Raw genomic sequence first — 17455 nt, 5'->3', positions numbered from 1 at the left:
AAGAAGCAGAAGCAGCAGAAGAAGAAGCAGAAGCAGCAGCAAGAGGGTGACCCAAGTGGGCGTGGTGATAATCGACAATAAACAACACAGAAAACTGACGGTAAAGTATTGCCTGTTCACCAGGTTTACCATTTTTTAGCTTGTGTTCATCTTGCTTAATTGTAATTACGTTTCAAATAGTGGAACGAGGGCAGATTTCGTATATTTAAACGACCCCCACCGAGGACGGACTTTTTTTTTTATTAGCATGATCTACATTTTTTGAGCAAATGAAACGAAAACTGTTGGCACTGTTAGCTCTTGCACGTTTTTATATTTGATCGATTACTGTGTGGGTTCCCGTTTAAGCTTGAGATCCGACATTCATGGCGTAGTTGCAGTGTTTGTCAAATGACACGCCTCGAAACGTGTTTGTGTTCGTTCATTCTCTGTACACCATCTATCATCCGGAAGTGTTTGATCAGGTTTGTATGCATAATATCAAAACAGAAGTGATGGTGTTTGGTCCAATTTTCGCCCCCTGGATCCATGTCTAAAGCCAACAGTCTCAAACTTGCGTCTTAAACTGGACAGCAAGTTTAAATTTGATCGGCAAATTGGTTCTGTTTTTTTCTTGTTGGTTTAGCTACTTCTGCCTTTTTGGAGTTGGCTGCACGCTGCCTTCAACATTCCCACTGCCGAGGTCGGAAATTGCTTCCTGATGTTTTTTCTTTGCAGCATTTAATCAAAGGCACTTTCAATTGATATTGATCACACGTTTATTGCGATACAAGATGATCATCAATTTTTAAAAATGTTTTCCTTGGAGTACCATAATTTTTTTCCTGGCCTGTTTCGTGAACCAGTATTCAAACACACTATTCTGCTTTTTAGTGATTAATTTTCATAAAATTGTTTATGAATACTATTTACTAGTGGGCACTTCGGCTTCACAGTGCAGAGGTACAGGGTTCGATTCCAGCTCCGGCCTCCCTGTGTGGAGTTTGCGTGTTCTCCCCAGACCTGCGTGGGTTTTCTCCGGGTGCTCCGGTTTCCTCCCATGTTCCGAAAACATGCATGGCAGGCTGATTGAACACTCTAAAGTGTCCCTAGGTGTGAGTGTGAGCATGCATGGTTGTTCGTCTCTGTGTGCCCTGCGATTGGCTGGCAACTGGTTCAGGGTGTCCCCCGCCTACTGCCCGAAGACGGCAGGGACAGGCTCCAGCACCCCCTGCCACCCTAGTGAGGATTAAGCGGTTCGGAAAATGGATGGATGGATATTTACTCGTGTCAATAGTAAATCATACAAATTTTTTTGTTCATTAACAGTGGCGCACCAGCAATTTTGTCCATGTCTGTGTAACATTGTCCTTTGAATTATTAAAAAAATGTTTGTTGAAACGTGATTTCATGAGACAAAGTATAAGTATATGATAATTAGTTGAATAGAAATTAAAACAAATGTTTCAAAAGTACAAGCTAAACTGTTTTACTTTTCCTTTTGTCTCTTACTAGGATGGAGGGTTGTGTGCATCAGCCTGTGGACTTGCATGGTATTCATGAAGTCATCAAATATTTGCCTTCGCCACTGCCAGGTTTGGTGACGTCACGCAAGTGATTCATGAAACACGGCCAACAAAATACACAAGCTTGTCAATAGCACAATCGTTGCTTCCTGTTTTGTCAATTCATATTGTACATTTTCTCTCCAATTCAGTGAAACACTATGATGCTGACACAACTGAACCAATTAGCTGTAGTCTTCAGACTTTGGATGAGCTGTTGTCATGGAAACAAAATGAGGCGAACCCCTTCAATGTGGCAGTGGTCCCATTGGCAGCGCGAGAACCCGCACTGCCGAGTTGCTTACGGCGTACCTTGGTATCTCATGACATGATGGGTGGATACCTAGATGACAGGTATGTCTAAATGTACAGACAGGCGGCGTTTCACAACCTTTATTGAGCCACGGCACCCATTTTGTGTTTGAAAAATGTCACGGCACACCATCAAACAAAAATATCATGTGTCACTGAAAAAAAATTAGAGCTGGGCGATATGACATTTTTCGCCAAGACGGTAGATAGGATTTTATTGTGTCACTTCTCTACGATCATTTCATTTGTCATCTGCAGCAAACTACATGTAACATGTCAAACACAGCATGATTTGATGGGCAAAAGCTTTCTCTCATCTGTCTTGTGATGCCGCAGTGCCACCAGGTGGCAGACTGAACAATACAAAGTCACACGACATCCGTGATTCCCAACCAGTGTGCCACCTAAAATGATCAAATTACACTTAATTGGTGAGAAAATTATTGATTAAACATACAGTATATGTCCATCCATATAAAAAAAAAAAAATTAATTCCTCGTCTCACCCCCCCTCGGGTGGTGTCCGTCCCTCATTCAGCTCGGGTCCTCGACCAGAGGCCAGGAAGCTTGAGGGTTCTGCGCAGTATCCTTGCTGTTCCCAGCACTGCACATTTCTGGACTGAGATGTCCGATGTTGTTCCCGGGATCTGTTGCAACCACTCATCTAGTTTGGGGGTCACTGCCCCGAGTGCTCCGACCACCACAGGCACGACTGTCAACTTTACCTTCCAGGCTCTCTCCAGCTCCTCTCTGAGCCCTTGGTATTTCTCGAGTTTCTCATGTTCCTTCTTCCTGATGTTTCCATCACTTGGGACCGCTACATCCACTACAACGGCTTTTCTCTGCCCTTTATCTATGATCACGATATCTGGTTGGTTCGCCATTACCATCTTGTCAGTCTGGATCTGGAAGTCCCACAGGATCTTCGCTCTGTCATTCTCCACCACCTTCGGAGGTGTTTCCCATTTTGACCTTGGGGTTTCCAGTCCATACTCCGCACAGATGTTTCGGTAGACTATGCCAGCCACCTGGTTATGGCGTTCCATGTAGGCTTTCCCTGCCAGCATCTTACACCCTGCAGTTATGTGTTGGATCGTCTCAGGTGCCTCTTTGCACAACCTACACCTTGGGTCTTGTCTGGTGTGGTATGTCTGGGCCTCAATGGCCCTGGTGCCCCAGCTCCTGAGCAGCCAGGATGAGCGCCTCCGTGCTGTCCTTCAGGCCAGCCCTCTCTAGCCACTGATCGGACTTGTTGAGATCAGCCACTTCAAATATGGTCCAGTGGTACATCCCGTGTAGGGCCTTGTCCTCCCATGATGGTCCCTCTTCCAGCGCCTCATCTTCTGTTCCCCATTGTCTGAGGCATTCTCTGAGTACGTCATCCGTTGGAGCCTTCTCCTTGATGTATTCATGGAGCTTGGATGTTTCATCCTGGACAGTGGCTCTCACACTCACTAGTCCCCGGCCTCCTTCCTTTCGGCTTGCGTACAGTCTCAGCGTGCTGGATTTGGGATGGAACCCTCCCTCTATTTTATTTTATTTTATATAGTTCATACTGTACCTGCAATCACCTCAGGTCATACTTGATGTGTTTTTGTTTAAGGTTTGTTCAAGGTACAGCTGCAGAAGCTCCATATGCCTTCTACCACTGGCAATACATTGACATTTTCAACTATTTCACACACAACTTGGTGAGCATTCCACCCGCCGTCTGGACCAATGCTGCACATAAACACGGAGTTCTTGTTCTTGGTGAGCCAAAACTCATGTTATGGTTCTTACAATTCTGAGCACACATTTCATTATTGTTGACTTGATATTTGTATTTACTAAAACTTCATATAATGGTTGGCATGCTCTTTAGGGACTTTCATCACTGAATGGGATGATGGAGCAGCGACATGTGAGGCCTTCCTTCAAGAAGAGCGGTATCGTGAAGTAGCTGATAAGCTGGTTGAAATGAGCTCATATTACGGCTTTGATGGCTGGCTCATAAATATCGAGAACACGCTCAGTGTGAGTATTGCCTTCATCACGTCTTGCAGATTTTTTTATTTTTGCTCTAAAACGCGATATCGACCAATGAGAGCACAAGTGGATTTATCCCGTGAGCTGATTGGCTGCGCATCATCGCAGCCTCACACCTTGTCTCGCATACTGGATCAAAAAAATGTCGGGATCACTAATGACAGTCTATTTGGGTTGATTTCCTCCATGCTAGGGTAACTTTCTGCAAGTATCGCGGTTTAAAATCAGCTGGCTGGTTGTCTAAATACTTAAGGTGATTAACTTTATGATGACTAAAATGTCATCATAAACGTTCTGTTCCTTCAGTTTACCCTGGGGACAATTTTCAACGTTCCCCAAAAAGCCACAAACCAAAAATCTTATTTTTAACCACTAACCCCCCCCCACCCCCACAGACAAAATTCCATTCATTCCCACTGAAACATGCAAAAAAAATTCACGTCTTTCCCTTTCAGAATTTGACATAATCTAATCTAATTAAAAACAACATATTCAGGTCTTTCCCCATTTCCAAATTCTACATATTTAGCTCATTCAATTCACTTGAAGAATGGTTTCCAACATGCCAAAAATTTCCCCCAAAACTCCCGTTCATTCCCAATGACAAATTGAGAGAAACACACTCACATTGTGATCTGTTGACATTTCTAAAAGTTGAATCTCATTCATTGTTCCTTCATCAATTTCCAATGTGCCAAAAAATTCCACACAGCAAAACATGTTTTTGTACTTATATTCCCTCCCAAAAAAATATTTTTTAGCTCTTTCACTTCTAATGTCTTGTGTTACCATTTCACAACATTTCAAATTTAAAAATGATAACAATTTTAGCACACACACACACCGGAAATGTCCTTTATTTTTATTTTATTTTTTGCCAATTCAAAACGTTCCAACTTAAAACGTATTTGTTAGCTTTCAACTGGAGAAATGCAAAACATGCTACTTCCACATTTAGTTCATCAAATGTCCAACCTTCAATTTGATTTGAAATCATTTAAAAGAGAAATACTTGTATATAATTTGGAATTGAAGATTAAAGGTTTTTTATGACTCTTTTGGTTTTATAGATAAAATATCCACAATAATAATAATGATAATAATGCGTAATAAATTCAGCCTGGTATTTGAGCGCTGAAAATATACTTTTATGATATGTATATATTATATAATTTTATTTAGGCTTAGTTGTGGCGAGGTGGTTCAGATAATGGATCGATGGATGGACGAATTTTGACCTTTTTCATCTTGAAAAAGACTTTTGACTTTTAAATATGCCAGCTGAAATTGTGCGTGCTTGTGTGTCATTTTCTTGCAGGATGCTGCAGTGAAGAAAACACCTTTGTTTCTGCGCTATCTCACAAATCAGATGCATAAACAAGTCCCTGGCAGCATGGTCCTTTGGTATGATAGCGTCATTGAGAATGGAGCGCTACAATGGCAGAATGAATTAAACCAGTCCAACAGGTAGTGATTTCCAGTGCAATCCAAAACGGTCCAATTAAAATGATGCTTGCAAGCTCTTTCCTCACTGACAGGTGCTACTAAGACAGGTGCTACTAAAACTGTTGGCGAACGTCTGGTGATTTAAAAAAAGAAATTTTGTTGTTTTTTTTTTTTCATTTTCAACCTTGAAAGAACTCTGACATGACCGTGCATTTCTTGCCACTTTTGCATCATTCCCAAGATGCTCCGTCACTCTGTCTACCCGCATGTGTGAAATTGTTGCTTTTTGCTTTCCTTTCCTTTTCACATTCAGTTTCAAATTGTAAGTGTGTACAGTGACATCATTGTCTTTCCATGACAGGGTTTTTTTCGACGCATGTGATGGTTTCTTCACCAACTACAACTGGACAGCACAAAACCTCGAGTGGATGACTAATTACGATCACATCAATGGACGCCAGGCTGACATCTTTGTGGGGGTTGATGTTTTTGCCCGTGGCAAAGTCGTAGGAGGGATGTTTCAAACCCATAAGGTACACGTTTTGTGTGTGTGCGCATGTCGTTTTTTTGTCCTTTTCTTCAATGTACTAACTTATTTTGATTGTAAAACATGGTGTTGTTTAAGTGCAAACTTAAATGCATTCGGGAAAATAATTTGATCCCTTGCGGATTTCTTTAGCTCTAATTTCTTTAATTCATGAGGCAAGTCATTTCTGACAGAAACTTCAGAAAAAGTCTATATATTCATTTACATTTTGAGGGAAATATTTACAGTGTTTGATACCTTGCCAACAGGCAAGAATTCTGGCTTCAGCAAATTAAGGTATCTGCCCAAAAAGCAGATTACTGTCACATTATATATTGTTCATTTACGTGCCTTCTCTTTAGTCTACACCAGGGGTCGGCAACCCAAAATGTTGAAACAGCCATATTGGACCCAAAAAAAAAGGAAAACCCTTTCTGGAGCCGCAACAAATTAAAAGCCTCAGAAAGAAGGCAACACACTCTGTATGCATCTGTATTAGCTATATTAGCCTACTATCAAAATGATGAACTTCCCGATTAAAAGTTTTTTTTCCCTGCAGTGTATCCATCCTGTAGAGCAGGGGGGCCCAACCTTTTTTGACCAAAGCTCTATTTTTCGATCAACCAGCCTCCCGCGATCGACCCGTGACCGCACATGCACGCATACGCACATGCGCACACTTATACACTCATGCCATAATGAGCAACATAACAGCGGCTAAGATGAACGAGGCACGGGACGCACTTTTTCAGCGTGTTAACGTTCGTAGCTGACGTGTACCGTTATAAAATGCTTCTCTCGGTTCTTCAGATTGCCATTCTTTGCCAGTTCCCTCGGTGAATTGGACATGAAGCGCCGTTTCTTCTTACATTTGCTATGACGCAAATCTCCATTAACAGAAATGTTGAAATGTAATATTTATTCGACATATTTTTACAGCATTGGAAAATGTTAAGAATGTTTGTCCTCCTACAGAAACCATATTCAAACAAAAAATATATGTTCACTCCCCCATCTTTTTCCATTTTCAAACATTTTGAAAAGCTCCAGGGAGCCACTAAGCCTCCGGAGCCGCGTGTTGCCGACCCCCGGTCTACACCTTTTGGGATTTGTTTGTTCTTTGTTTGTATTTTGTATTCGTTTATCTCGTGACAATAGGTATATTAAAAAAGATGAAATTAACAACATTTTGGCAGAAGAGATTTCAGCGATAGATGCCAGCAGTAGGTTAGAATGCTTGGTTAGAATGCTTGTGTCTCCAAAATACTGTATTTTCTGCACTATAAGGCGCACCTAAAAGCATTCCGTTTTCTCAAAAGCCGACAGTGCGCCTTATAGTCTGATGCACCTTATATGTGGATCAATATTCAGATTTCTTGGACGTAGTATTTCAAATGTTCTGTTAAGTGCTTTGTTACAGCTGCAGCGGTTGTGAAAGAGCAATACTGTATAAATAAGTCTGTATTGTATTAGCTGTTACATAGCTCCATCTAGTGGATGCATAGCTCAACTGCAGCCAGGATTATACTCCGAAGCACCTTATATTGCGGAAAACATGGTCGTTTCTTTTCAGGAAGTAGGGGAAAAAACGCATGTTTCTTAAGCCATCCGTATTGCAAGCCATTTTAAACTCTTACGGTTGGTCAGTAAGTTGTAAAAAAATCAAAGTCCCACGTGGGGACTGACCAATAACACAAGATTTGTGAAAAAAAGGTGTAATTCACCAAATTCGGATGTGGTATTTTTCCGGCCTAAATTTTCCAGTATTATTGTCTCTATAAAAATGTTACAACATCTTATAATCATCCATCAACTGATCAGGTATTCACTGCAATTATTAATAATTTGTTTTAACAGGCACTGGAGATCATCCGAAAGCACAACTTTTCTGCTGCAATCTTTGCTCCTGGTTGGGTGTATGAGATGCAAGAAAAATCTGACTTTCGTCATAATCAGGATAGGTGAGGTGATCACATTAGTTTGGATTCTATATTGTATCATTATTAATATTAGAAGTGTTCCGATATGTAAATGTGCTTCATGCGGACTGACTGACTGACTGCAATAATCTTTGAAAATGTGTAGATTCTGGGCTCTTCTGAAAAACTACCTGTACATTCATCGTCCAGCGGTGAGGCTCCCCTTTGTGTCTTCTTTCTGTCAGGGCTTTGGGAATGCTGTCTATTGGAAAGGAAAGGTACAGTCCTGAAAGAGGTTGCGTAAAACCATTGCAAATGTTACTTGATGATACAGATAAAATCATTGTGAAATTTCTTCACATAGCATGGCTTAAAGTACTCCAGAATAGTGCCAGATTTCCAGTGTGTGATTTTATTTAAAAAAAAATTCCCCCAGAATAGATCTCACCCTCCACAAGTGTGTTTGTGTCTGAAGTGTTTTCACAGCGAATCAACGGAGTAAATCCATCCAAGTTATGCAATACTATTGTATGGATGGTTACTGAACTCAGCTTCTCGATACCACTGTGTACCATTATTTGTTTGAAATTTGTTTCAGATGTCATTTTGTTATGTTTATCAGAATTTATATATTCACAAGTAAATATTAAATTTCAGTACCTTTTTTTGGGGGGGGGGGGCTTTTTCCCTTATGGTCTGAAAGAAATAGCCGTTGGCAGATTGACGAAATTAAGTATTTTTGTTAACCTGCTTCATTTTGGTCCTCACTGTGTAGCATGAAACAAAGAAGAATTGGTTCAACTTGAGTGCCCAGGAAATCCAACCATGGTACTACCATGAGCAACTGGACGGTGTTGGCTCGGTAAGGAGCCGTGGTTGCCCAGAGGATGCCTGGAATGGAGGCTCTTCGCTGCTCCTGGATGGTCTCATCCCTGCCACACATACTTCTCCAGTCTGTGCCAAGTTTGTCTGAATTTTACTCAGCCTCACATTCAATTTCTGGAGGAATATCAGTGGCTCCTGATGTTGACTTTTTTGTGCTTATTTCATTTGACAGGATCTTCTCTCTCCATGTGCCTTTATTCAACACACTGTTCAGCATTGTATACAAGTCATCTTCTCAAGTCATGGTTTCACTGGAGCTCAGGATAACCGATGCTGGTGTTAGTTCAGAGGAGCATAACCAGGATATCGAAAGTAGGTTTCTCACGCTCTTCTTTTCCAAAACATCATGATCTGGGAAGTTTGGCATCACCCCTTATATAACTCATCACCCTTATAACATTATATAATAACTCATTAACCCACCCTTTTATATGATTTTCTTGTATTTATTTTTAGTTTTTGTTTTACTTTTTAATACTCTGCAAAGCCAAACCAGTCTGAATGGGCCACTGTGATAACAAGACAGCTGTCCTCATAGTACAAGCCACACATACAGTAGTTATGAATGTTCATACATAACTACAATGTAAATATCTGCCATTTTCTTTTATTTTAGTACATATTTTGGCATGCCATTGAATTGGCATGAAATCTAAGTGGATGAAATTGACATCTTTATCTGAGAAACATCGGGGTTGGAGTAGTTACCTCAAAGTTTCTTCTTTCTACATACATTCTTGCTGCTGGAGGCTGTAAATTTCCCCAGTGTGGGACGAATAAAGGATATCTTATTATTAATTCACAGAAAAAAATATTAATGCAAAATTTTTGATTTTGCCCCCATTTTTTCATGATCTGGACTCAAAGACATAAAACTTTTTCTACATAGACAAAATGCTAATTTCTCTCAAATGCTTGTCAAAAATCTGTCTAAATATGTGTAGTGGAGCCTTTCTCACACTGCCACCTCCCAAAGATACAAATTACAGATAGCATGATTATTGTCACATGTCAATAGAATTGTGGGGTCAGTATATAGTGTGACCACCAATTTCCTTAGGCAGCATCACCAAACCGGTCACATGAAAGGAAAACACCTCCCGCCCCCACTATACATTGTCTGTGCCAGCACTAGTCAAAACACGGTACGCTGATAAAAATTGTTTGTGGGACAAAAAGTAAACAGGATCAATAATCGGCAAAAGGGAGGCGCCATCTTTGACAAAATCAGATGCAGGTGTGGTGACGACAAAGCACTAGTTCAGGGTTATTACCTGTTATCATAGCGCTCATTTGAACTGTGCCAGCCGGTTTGAACGGTGTCAGCAGCGTTACGATGGAAAGTCTGGGTTTTAGACAATAAGGCGTGAAAGTATTTAGGCTAGCTAAATTTGAGCAAGCCCGGTTTTGTTGAAAAGAGAGCTGCTAAATATTTTTTCATGGCACTTTGTGTGTTTTATCGAATACATTATGAACTACATTTTCTGCCTGCAGTGAAAAGTGTGTCTCCAGTTCCCCTCGATGAAGACCACGAGCTCATTCAGCAGTTTCCTCATCTACATGACAATTGGAAGAATGCAAGTTGGACCGTCAGGTAAAATATATATATATATATATATATATATATATATAATACTTTTAAGTGGTTTCATGCGCTGTTGCACTACCTGATCTAAAACTGCTTTTTGACAAAAAAACATATTGTTTTGTTCCAGTAATTTAGCTCTGTCAAGACTTGACAGATTCAAACCATATGGTTTTAAAGCTATCCATTTTCCGGACAACCTGTCCTTTTTGAGTCACACTGTAACTGGAGCTTATTGCAAATGTCACAGAACAATTCAGCATTGTTTAAGGCAAAGTTGTCTTTTTTTCCCCTCATGCTTCTAGGTATTCCAAGTTGGACCTACAAGGCTGTACTCTTCGAGAAGTCTGCGTTAACATAAAGCTGGTTGGGCAGCCTATTGACACGACTTTCAGCTGCAGAATGGGAGAAATCATGGTGAGAACGTCACAATTGTGTTTTGTGAGACAAAGAATCCATTGGACTAATAAATGTTGTGCTGACATGTTTTTTGTGTTCTCTTCTCTTAAGTTCCTCGATATAGACAGTCTACACGAGGCCCCTGAGGTGCTTCAGGATTTTTCTATTTACGACATTGTGTGGCTGCGTGGCGCCGGTGCATCCCCAGACTCCACTACGTGCTGCTTATTACTCAATGCTACGCTAGAATGGAAATACCCGACGGAGCTTGTTCGGCACTTCAAGGTATACTGTCGCCAGCTGACAGGTCCGAATCCCAGAGTCTCTGCAGATGAGCTGGTCGTGGTAGGCCGGGCATATTCCAAACTTTATAGGATCACTGAACTCCCAGTGCTTGAGCCCCCAGGCCGGCTGGAACTTCTGGTGGAGCCAGTGACTTGTAAGGGGGTCCCACTCCCAATGAACTGTTGGGGAAGAAGAAGTCTCAGCTACACAGAGATTGAATGTGAAAATGTATAAAAAATATATATATATTTTTTCATTTGAAGATGCTCCTTTAACAGCTTTGACGATGAAATGTAATATTGTATCATGTAACCTTGAGACAAACCATAATCTGCTTACCGGTACTTTTATACAGTGGTAATATTGATATAACAAAGATGATAAATGTCTTACGATTATGAACTGATTTACTTCACTGAATTACATGATTACCTTACAAGCAACAGTATTTTCGACATTGTTCATTGCGTAACAAATTAAATACAAACACATATACATGATGTTTTTCTTTTGCCCAAAAGAATAAAATCGCAAGACAAACAGTCTTGATTTGGGCTTTAACCCGGCATCAGAGGGGTACCGGTTATTTAAATGGTAAATCAACGTTTCTCTGGTTTCATTTTTCAGACTTTGAAAAAGATATACCTTTATCAAAATAACTAAACATATATTATATGTATGGGCACTTTGTATCAATTTACTTGTATATGTCGTATGTTGTATAATTTACGGATGCGCAGATCGCGCAGGCATAACCTACGACGTTTGACCAACTGTCTTGCCGTAGTTTACACGCATGCGCACCTCACGACACAATGCCGCAGGGAAAATTGAAGCCACAAGCGTACATGTTACGTTGCCACATACCGAAAGTTCGTTTGCATTATGCTGTATGAACCATCCACTTTTAACAATGAAATCAGGTTACCATTCACTGGGAAATGTAAACTGAGATATTGTAGTCTGAATGGTCGATGCTAACAATTAAATAGGTTGTTTGAGAGCCGCTTATTCTTCCAAAACGGGATCCTGGCGTAAAACAAACTGATTTTTTTTTTCAATAAAAATGAGCGAATGGATATTAAAATATATGAGTCGTGCGTAACAATGGCTACTCACTGGCTATAACCGCCAGGGCCAAACGTTTTAGAGACATACCCTCGACTTAATTTCAGGAACTACTGAGTACTATGTTGTTCAAAAAGAAATGAGATCTTGCCATCGTCCCCGGATCCACTGCCACTCTAACGTACCGAAAATGGCTGCCGGTTTACACATGCGCAGTGTACATTTACAAACGATCCGTATGCTAGTTTTAACTGCACTGCAACTAGTCTGATTGAAAAAAGATTTACACGAGATATGGCGTTCCGATTGATAACCAGGAGGATGTTTTGTGCTGTAGGAGAAACCTCAATCTCTCGTCACTCAAAAAGTCGCTGGGAAAAACTGAAAAATAGTAAAGCAGGTGAGAAACTGCACATATGAACAAGCACATTTTTGTTTTAACGTGCATTCCGTCGAACGTCAGGAGTCTCCACTCGTGTCATAAAGCGGTTTAGGTGTTGTGATTTTCACGACAGATGCGTGAAAAGTCAAAGTGTAATTTGTGAAATATAACTAATGTAGATTAATAGTGCGATGTACTCGCCTACTAATCACTTTAAAATGTCTTGCATTAAGAAAGCTAATGGGAACTGTAAATGTAGGAGGTTGCTTCTGTTCAATGAAGTTTAATAATAATAAATTGTATAATTGTATACATTTTAAAGCAGTGTCCCCAACCTCTATTTGAAATAGCACACATAATTTATATTTATATTATCTTCATTCAAAACAAGTTCACACCATTCCTCCAAATACAAAGGTCATATAAAGTGGACACACAAGTTAATTCATAACATCTGTCTTTAGTTTAAGATTATGGAATTCTCGCTATAGGGAGCTGGCATAGATAAATTAACAAAGTTCCATTATTTGTTTTTGACACAATTTGCAGGGTACAGTGCTAAGCTTTTTTTTGACAGGAACACGATGAGCCAAGTTGTGGTGGCCGCGGTCGAACCGATACAGGTCCGGTATATAATTCATAATATAGTACTACTTTCAATTATTATTTCATTTTATCTCTAAAGATATATAACGTCAATATAATTGGCTATTCGGATACACATAAAAATAGATTTTTCTTTTTTTTTTTGCATTGGTTAAAGACACAAAAGACAGAAAACGGCCTACTGGTGTTCATTTTTAGTACTGTACTTAAATTTAAACAGTGCATAGCAGCACACTATTTTCCTCTCTGGAAACATTAGTGAGACTTTAGAAAAATCTTTGCCCTTACATTTTTGGTCTAGCTGATAGGCTCAGGGCGCTTGATGTAAATATATATACAGGTACACACACACACACACACACACACACATGTATATATATATATATATACATACATTCATGACTTTAAGAGGTTCTCTCCTTTTTTTTTTCAATAAAAGTATAACACGCACCACAAGCATATGTGCGGAGGTGTGGAACTGCCAATGTAGAGTAAACATTTTTGATTGGAAAACTCGTATTTGAACCTATTGATAAAATGGGGGGGCGGGAATGATATGTTTTTTAGCATTTAGGCTAAATGCTAAAAAACATATCATCCCCCCCCCCCCCCCCCCATAATGTCATGGTGTATTGACTTGTGTCCATGCACAAGTGTAAAAAAAAACGCTATGCTTTTAGAATTTTGCTGAGATGAAATAAATACGTTTGAAAATGAAGTAGGTAAACATTGTCTATTAGCTCATTCACTCCCAAAGACGTTTTTAAACATCTTTTCAGACTTGGTCTGGGACTGAATGCGTTAGTCATTTTTTTAATAGTTCTATTAATACGTCTGCAGTGAACAATTTTCGTTTGGCATTTTGGGCATGTCAAGAGCCTGTAGTATCATGGTGAAAAAAATACAATGCTTTGACCAATCAGCCTACTTTCGAACGTCTTTGCAAATACATTAATATGTGTATTAACCTAACGCACAAGTAACTGAAAGACTCACCCACCCCTCCCTGCCCTCACAAACACACATGGGATACAGCTACTCTACTTGCTACTCTATAAAGATTTAATTTGTTTTGAGTCTACCCTCACCCCAAAATAGTGTTGAACTCATTGTGGTTTATTTTGTTAAAGACATATAGGAGTGTAAAAAATGCTTATTTGGATTGAGACAAATCCAGAGCTAATCTAATGTTATTCTGCATCTTTTATTCTGTTTAGGTGTCTGGTGCCGCAGTCTGATGTCTGACTACAAAGAGGCGTGTGTTGATATCTTTGTTGGCGTCTATGAGCGTCCTGTCAAAGCATCAGTTTGCATGACTGTGCTCGGAGGCGCATTAACCTGTTTCTTCTCAAAGCCCGATTATTCATCTTTTGAAGTCTCTCTCCTTGAGCGCTCCAATCAGCTGTCTCTGCTGTCATCATGGATCCGCAATGCATCCTCTGATAGCCATGTGCAGAATCTGCTTAAGCTTCGCAATGAAGGCCGTCTCTGCCATGTCAACCTGGGATTACTTTCTTTGATTTATTTTACTGACCATAACCCTGACAGCACACTGTTTGAAGCAAGGTGTTCCAGTTTGTCAGTAATTTGGAGAGAGTTTCCTAGACGTGTAATGGATGTCGGCTTTGCCGGTCACTGGTGGATCCTGGACTCAAAGATGACAAACTATGATGTGAATGAAGATGAGTTCATGTACCTACCAGTGCATATGCAGAAGACGTCACCACCCACTGTTCAGAAGGTGGAATTAAATGAGCGACTGCACAGAGAGTCCTGGGTTGCACTGAAATTGGAAGCGGCGGAGAAAGAAACGATTGAAATGGCCAGAAGCAGCACAGTAGAGACATAAAATATTGGATGAGGATGAAACTGGTGTTTAGTTGATAAATGTATGCTATTTAATTGAAAAATAATGTACTTAATTAAACCACGATTAAATAAATATACAATAAATGTAGTGTTACCGGGTGCATTTTTTGGGAGGGTTGTATGATTCAAAGGGGACATGTTTGTGTTTGGACTAGTGATGGGCAAGTACCGATACCAGGTGTCTGTGTCTGGACAATACCTGGCCTTATTTCAAGGTATCAATATTGTTATTGGCCGCCCCCTTGTGGCCGTGGTGCATTTAAAAGTTTCTGACATTGTGAAGTTACCCTGAAAGCACCGCATTGCTTGGGTATCAAGCGTGGAATTCTTGATTCTACTGTCCCAAAGTGTCTTTTAAGTAAGGCAAAATGAAGCCTCATGAAGCAATGACTTTTTGCAGCCAATTGGTTTGCACATGTAGCAAACCTTCATGGTGCTTAATTTACTCTATGCCGCCATCAAGTGGTCTAGAAGCCCATGAGGTCAACAGTGTTAAGAATTCAATGGGTATTTGCTTAAGACAAAGATATGAATGTGCCTGTGTTCGTAATTTAGTATGTGAACAAAATACAACAAGTGCTAAGGATAATTTGTTATTCATTTTTACTTAGAAATACAAGCTTTCCCACAGTGGCTGACTTGAAACGGTTTCTTTTTTTGGACACATATCTGCTGTAAGGCTCACTGCAGAAGCCTTTAACACCATTTCTTTGGCCAGCTTATACCTGTCGTCTACCATAGCTTTTAAAGCCGAAAAGGGAAAAACATAAAAATATTGGAATTGCCACTATGGGAAAATGAGAATAAATACTTTATGTGTTCACATACATACCTTCCTTGTGGGAAGAACGTAGGTCGGGTTCAAAGCTCTAACAAACTTTCTGAACCCTTTGTCCTCCACAATAGTGAAGGACTGACAGTCCTCAATGACCATCTTGACCAAGGCTTCATCTACATCTTTGTTCTCTTGCAATCAGAAATCAATTATAGGTTAGTAATGCAGTATTTAAAATGTATGTTAACATTGTCAATACATTGTGTAATTTTTCTGCTTGGCTCTCGACGAAGGCGGACGCTTTTTTGCACAGCTCCCCTGCCCTCCCACCTTTTTTTTTTCCCTGCTCGCCACTTAGTCTTTTGTGCTGTCTTCTGTCTTCCCTAGCCTCCTACCGTGTTTTCATCCGAAGAACTAACCATGGAATTAGTTGGCTGGTCTCTCAATGTAATTGACAAAATGTTTGACCCATGGAGAAAGTGGAGACTGGTGTGCCTGACAGTACTGTCCGTGGAGGATGTGGAAGACATCTACATCATTGGCCTTTTGATAACAGGTATGCTGCTGTTTGGTGTTGGCAGCTTGCTGTTCTATCGCAAAATTCAACCAACGGGAGCGGCTCAATTGGAAGTGAAGAAGCTGCCGGTCACTCTGGATGGCTTGGCGCGAATGTCCAACACTCAGACTCAAGCGGTGACTGATCTCAACCGCAATATTGCTGCGGTTCTGGAACGGCTCCGCGCGATTGAAAATACCTTGGAGACGTTGGGATCCGCTCAACGGAAAGAAATTTCGGATTTGGATGATCGGCACCAGTGAGAGATACAGACCAAGGACTCAAGGCTGTCTGGAATTGTTGGCGGCTGTCTCTCCAAAACAAACAATGCGATCTGGCCTTTCCCCTGGATGGAAATACGCATGGAGTCTAGGCCCCCCCCCCCCCCTCCTCCTCGGCCAGGGACTGATAAGCCGGGACTGTCTTCATGATGAGCAGTCCTCGACGAAGCAGCTATGACCTGCACGCATACACATACACAACTGGACAACCACACGCGCATACACATCCTTGTCATCACCGTCTTCATCGCTCCGATTCTTTTTCCCCCGTGACGTGGTTCGATAAGCGGTGCGCAACGGTGACCGTGCAGCTGGTCATTTCGGCCGCGTCGCGGTTACCCCCCGCCCCCTTCCCATTCATCCTCCCCCTTATTTTTGTGCTGGGGTCTTTTTTTATCCTGGAGTTAAATGATCCTCGGAAGAGGATAGTTCAAGCGTGTGTTTTTTTACCCTCTCCCCACCCAGCGTCTTCCTTTCTGAATTCTGATTGTAATTTCCCCATTGCGAGACAATAAAGGATATCTTAAATCTTAAATTTTGCTTACCCAGTTTCATTGCTCTCCTTGCTCTCATGCAAGGCTCTATAACGCCTCTCAACATAGACGAGGTGCTATCGTTGTATACAAGTTCCCTTGCACGCAACAGACACTTCACCTGTTAGATAACAAAAGTTAGACACAAGAACAAGCGAAAAGCTGCATTGTCACATTTATATACATGTAGTGTTTCTCCCTTACCTTACTGGAATCATTCATTCATTCATCTTCCGAACCGCTTGATCCTCACTAGGGTCGCGGGGGGTGTTGGAGCCTATCCCAGCTGTCTTCGGGCAGTAGGCGGGGGACACCCTGAACCGGTTGCCAGCCAATCACAGGGCACACAAAGACGAACAACCATCCACGCTCACACTCACACCTAGGGACAATTTAGAGTGTTCAATCAGCCTGCCACGCATGTTTTTGGAATGTGGGAGGAAACCGGAGCACCCG

At 40.9% G+C, this 17455-nt stretch overlaps 2 protein-coding genes and 1 long non-coding RNA gene across 3 annotated transcripts; 2 read left to right on the top strand and 1 right to left on the bottom strand.

Annotated features, from left to right (window-relative positions):
- The first annotated feature begins 2 nt into the window (after positions 1-2).
- On the top strand, positions 3-11324 carry engase (endo-beta-N-acetylglucosaminidase). Its single transcript, XM_052049651.1, has 14 exons — positions 3-100; positions 1496-1574; positions 1697-1898; positions 3460-3608; positions 3721-3872; positions 5203-5351; positions 5692-5863; positions 7714-7817; positions 7942-8053; positions 8551-8738; positions 8833-8972; positions 10155-10254; positions 10551-10662; positions 10756-11324. Exons 2-14 carry the CDS (start codon positions 1496-1498, stop codon positions 11161-11163), a joined length of 2067 nt encoding a protein of 688 aa, XP_051905611.1. The 5' UTR covers positions 3-100; the 3' UTR covers positions 11164-11324.
- Positions 8783-10155, bottom strand: LOC127590287 (uncharacterized). Its single transcript, XR_007959573.1, has 2 exons — positions 9464-10155; positions 8783-9381 (listed from the first exon to the last, which is right to left on the bottom strand). It is a non-coding gene; the product is annotated as an uncharacterized LOC127590287 (long non-coding RNA).
- A 784-nt stretch (positions 11325-12108) lies between the features above and the next one.
- timm29 (translocase of inner mitochondrial membrane 29) lies at positions 12109-14948 on the top strand. The gene is made up of 2 exons (XM_052049793.1): positions 12109-12397; positions 14203-14948. The coding sequence occupies exons 1-2, from the start codon at positions 12292-12294 to the stop codon at positions 14832-14834; spliced, it is 738 nt and encodes a 245-aa protein (XP_051905753.1). The 5' UTR covers positions 12109-12291; the 3' UTR covers positions 14835-14948.
- The last annotated feature ends 2507 nt before the right edge of the window (positions 14949-17455 follow it).

This window comes from Hippocampus zosterae, chromosome 17, assembly GCF_025434085.1.
Source record: "Hippocampus zosterae strain Florida chromosome 17, ASM2543408v3, whole genome shotgun sequence".
Taxonomy (NCBI): Eukaryota; Metazoa; Chordata; class Actinopteri; order Syngnathiformes; family Syngnathidae; genus Hippocampus; species Hippocampus zosterae.
The sequence above is the reverse complement of the archived record's forward strand: the minus strand, read 5'-3'. Positions and strand labels throughout refer to the sequence as shown.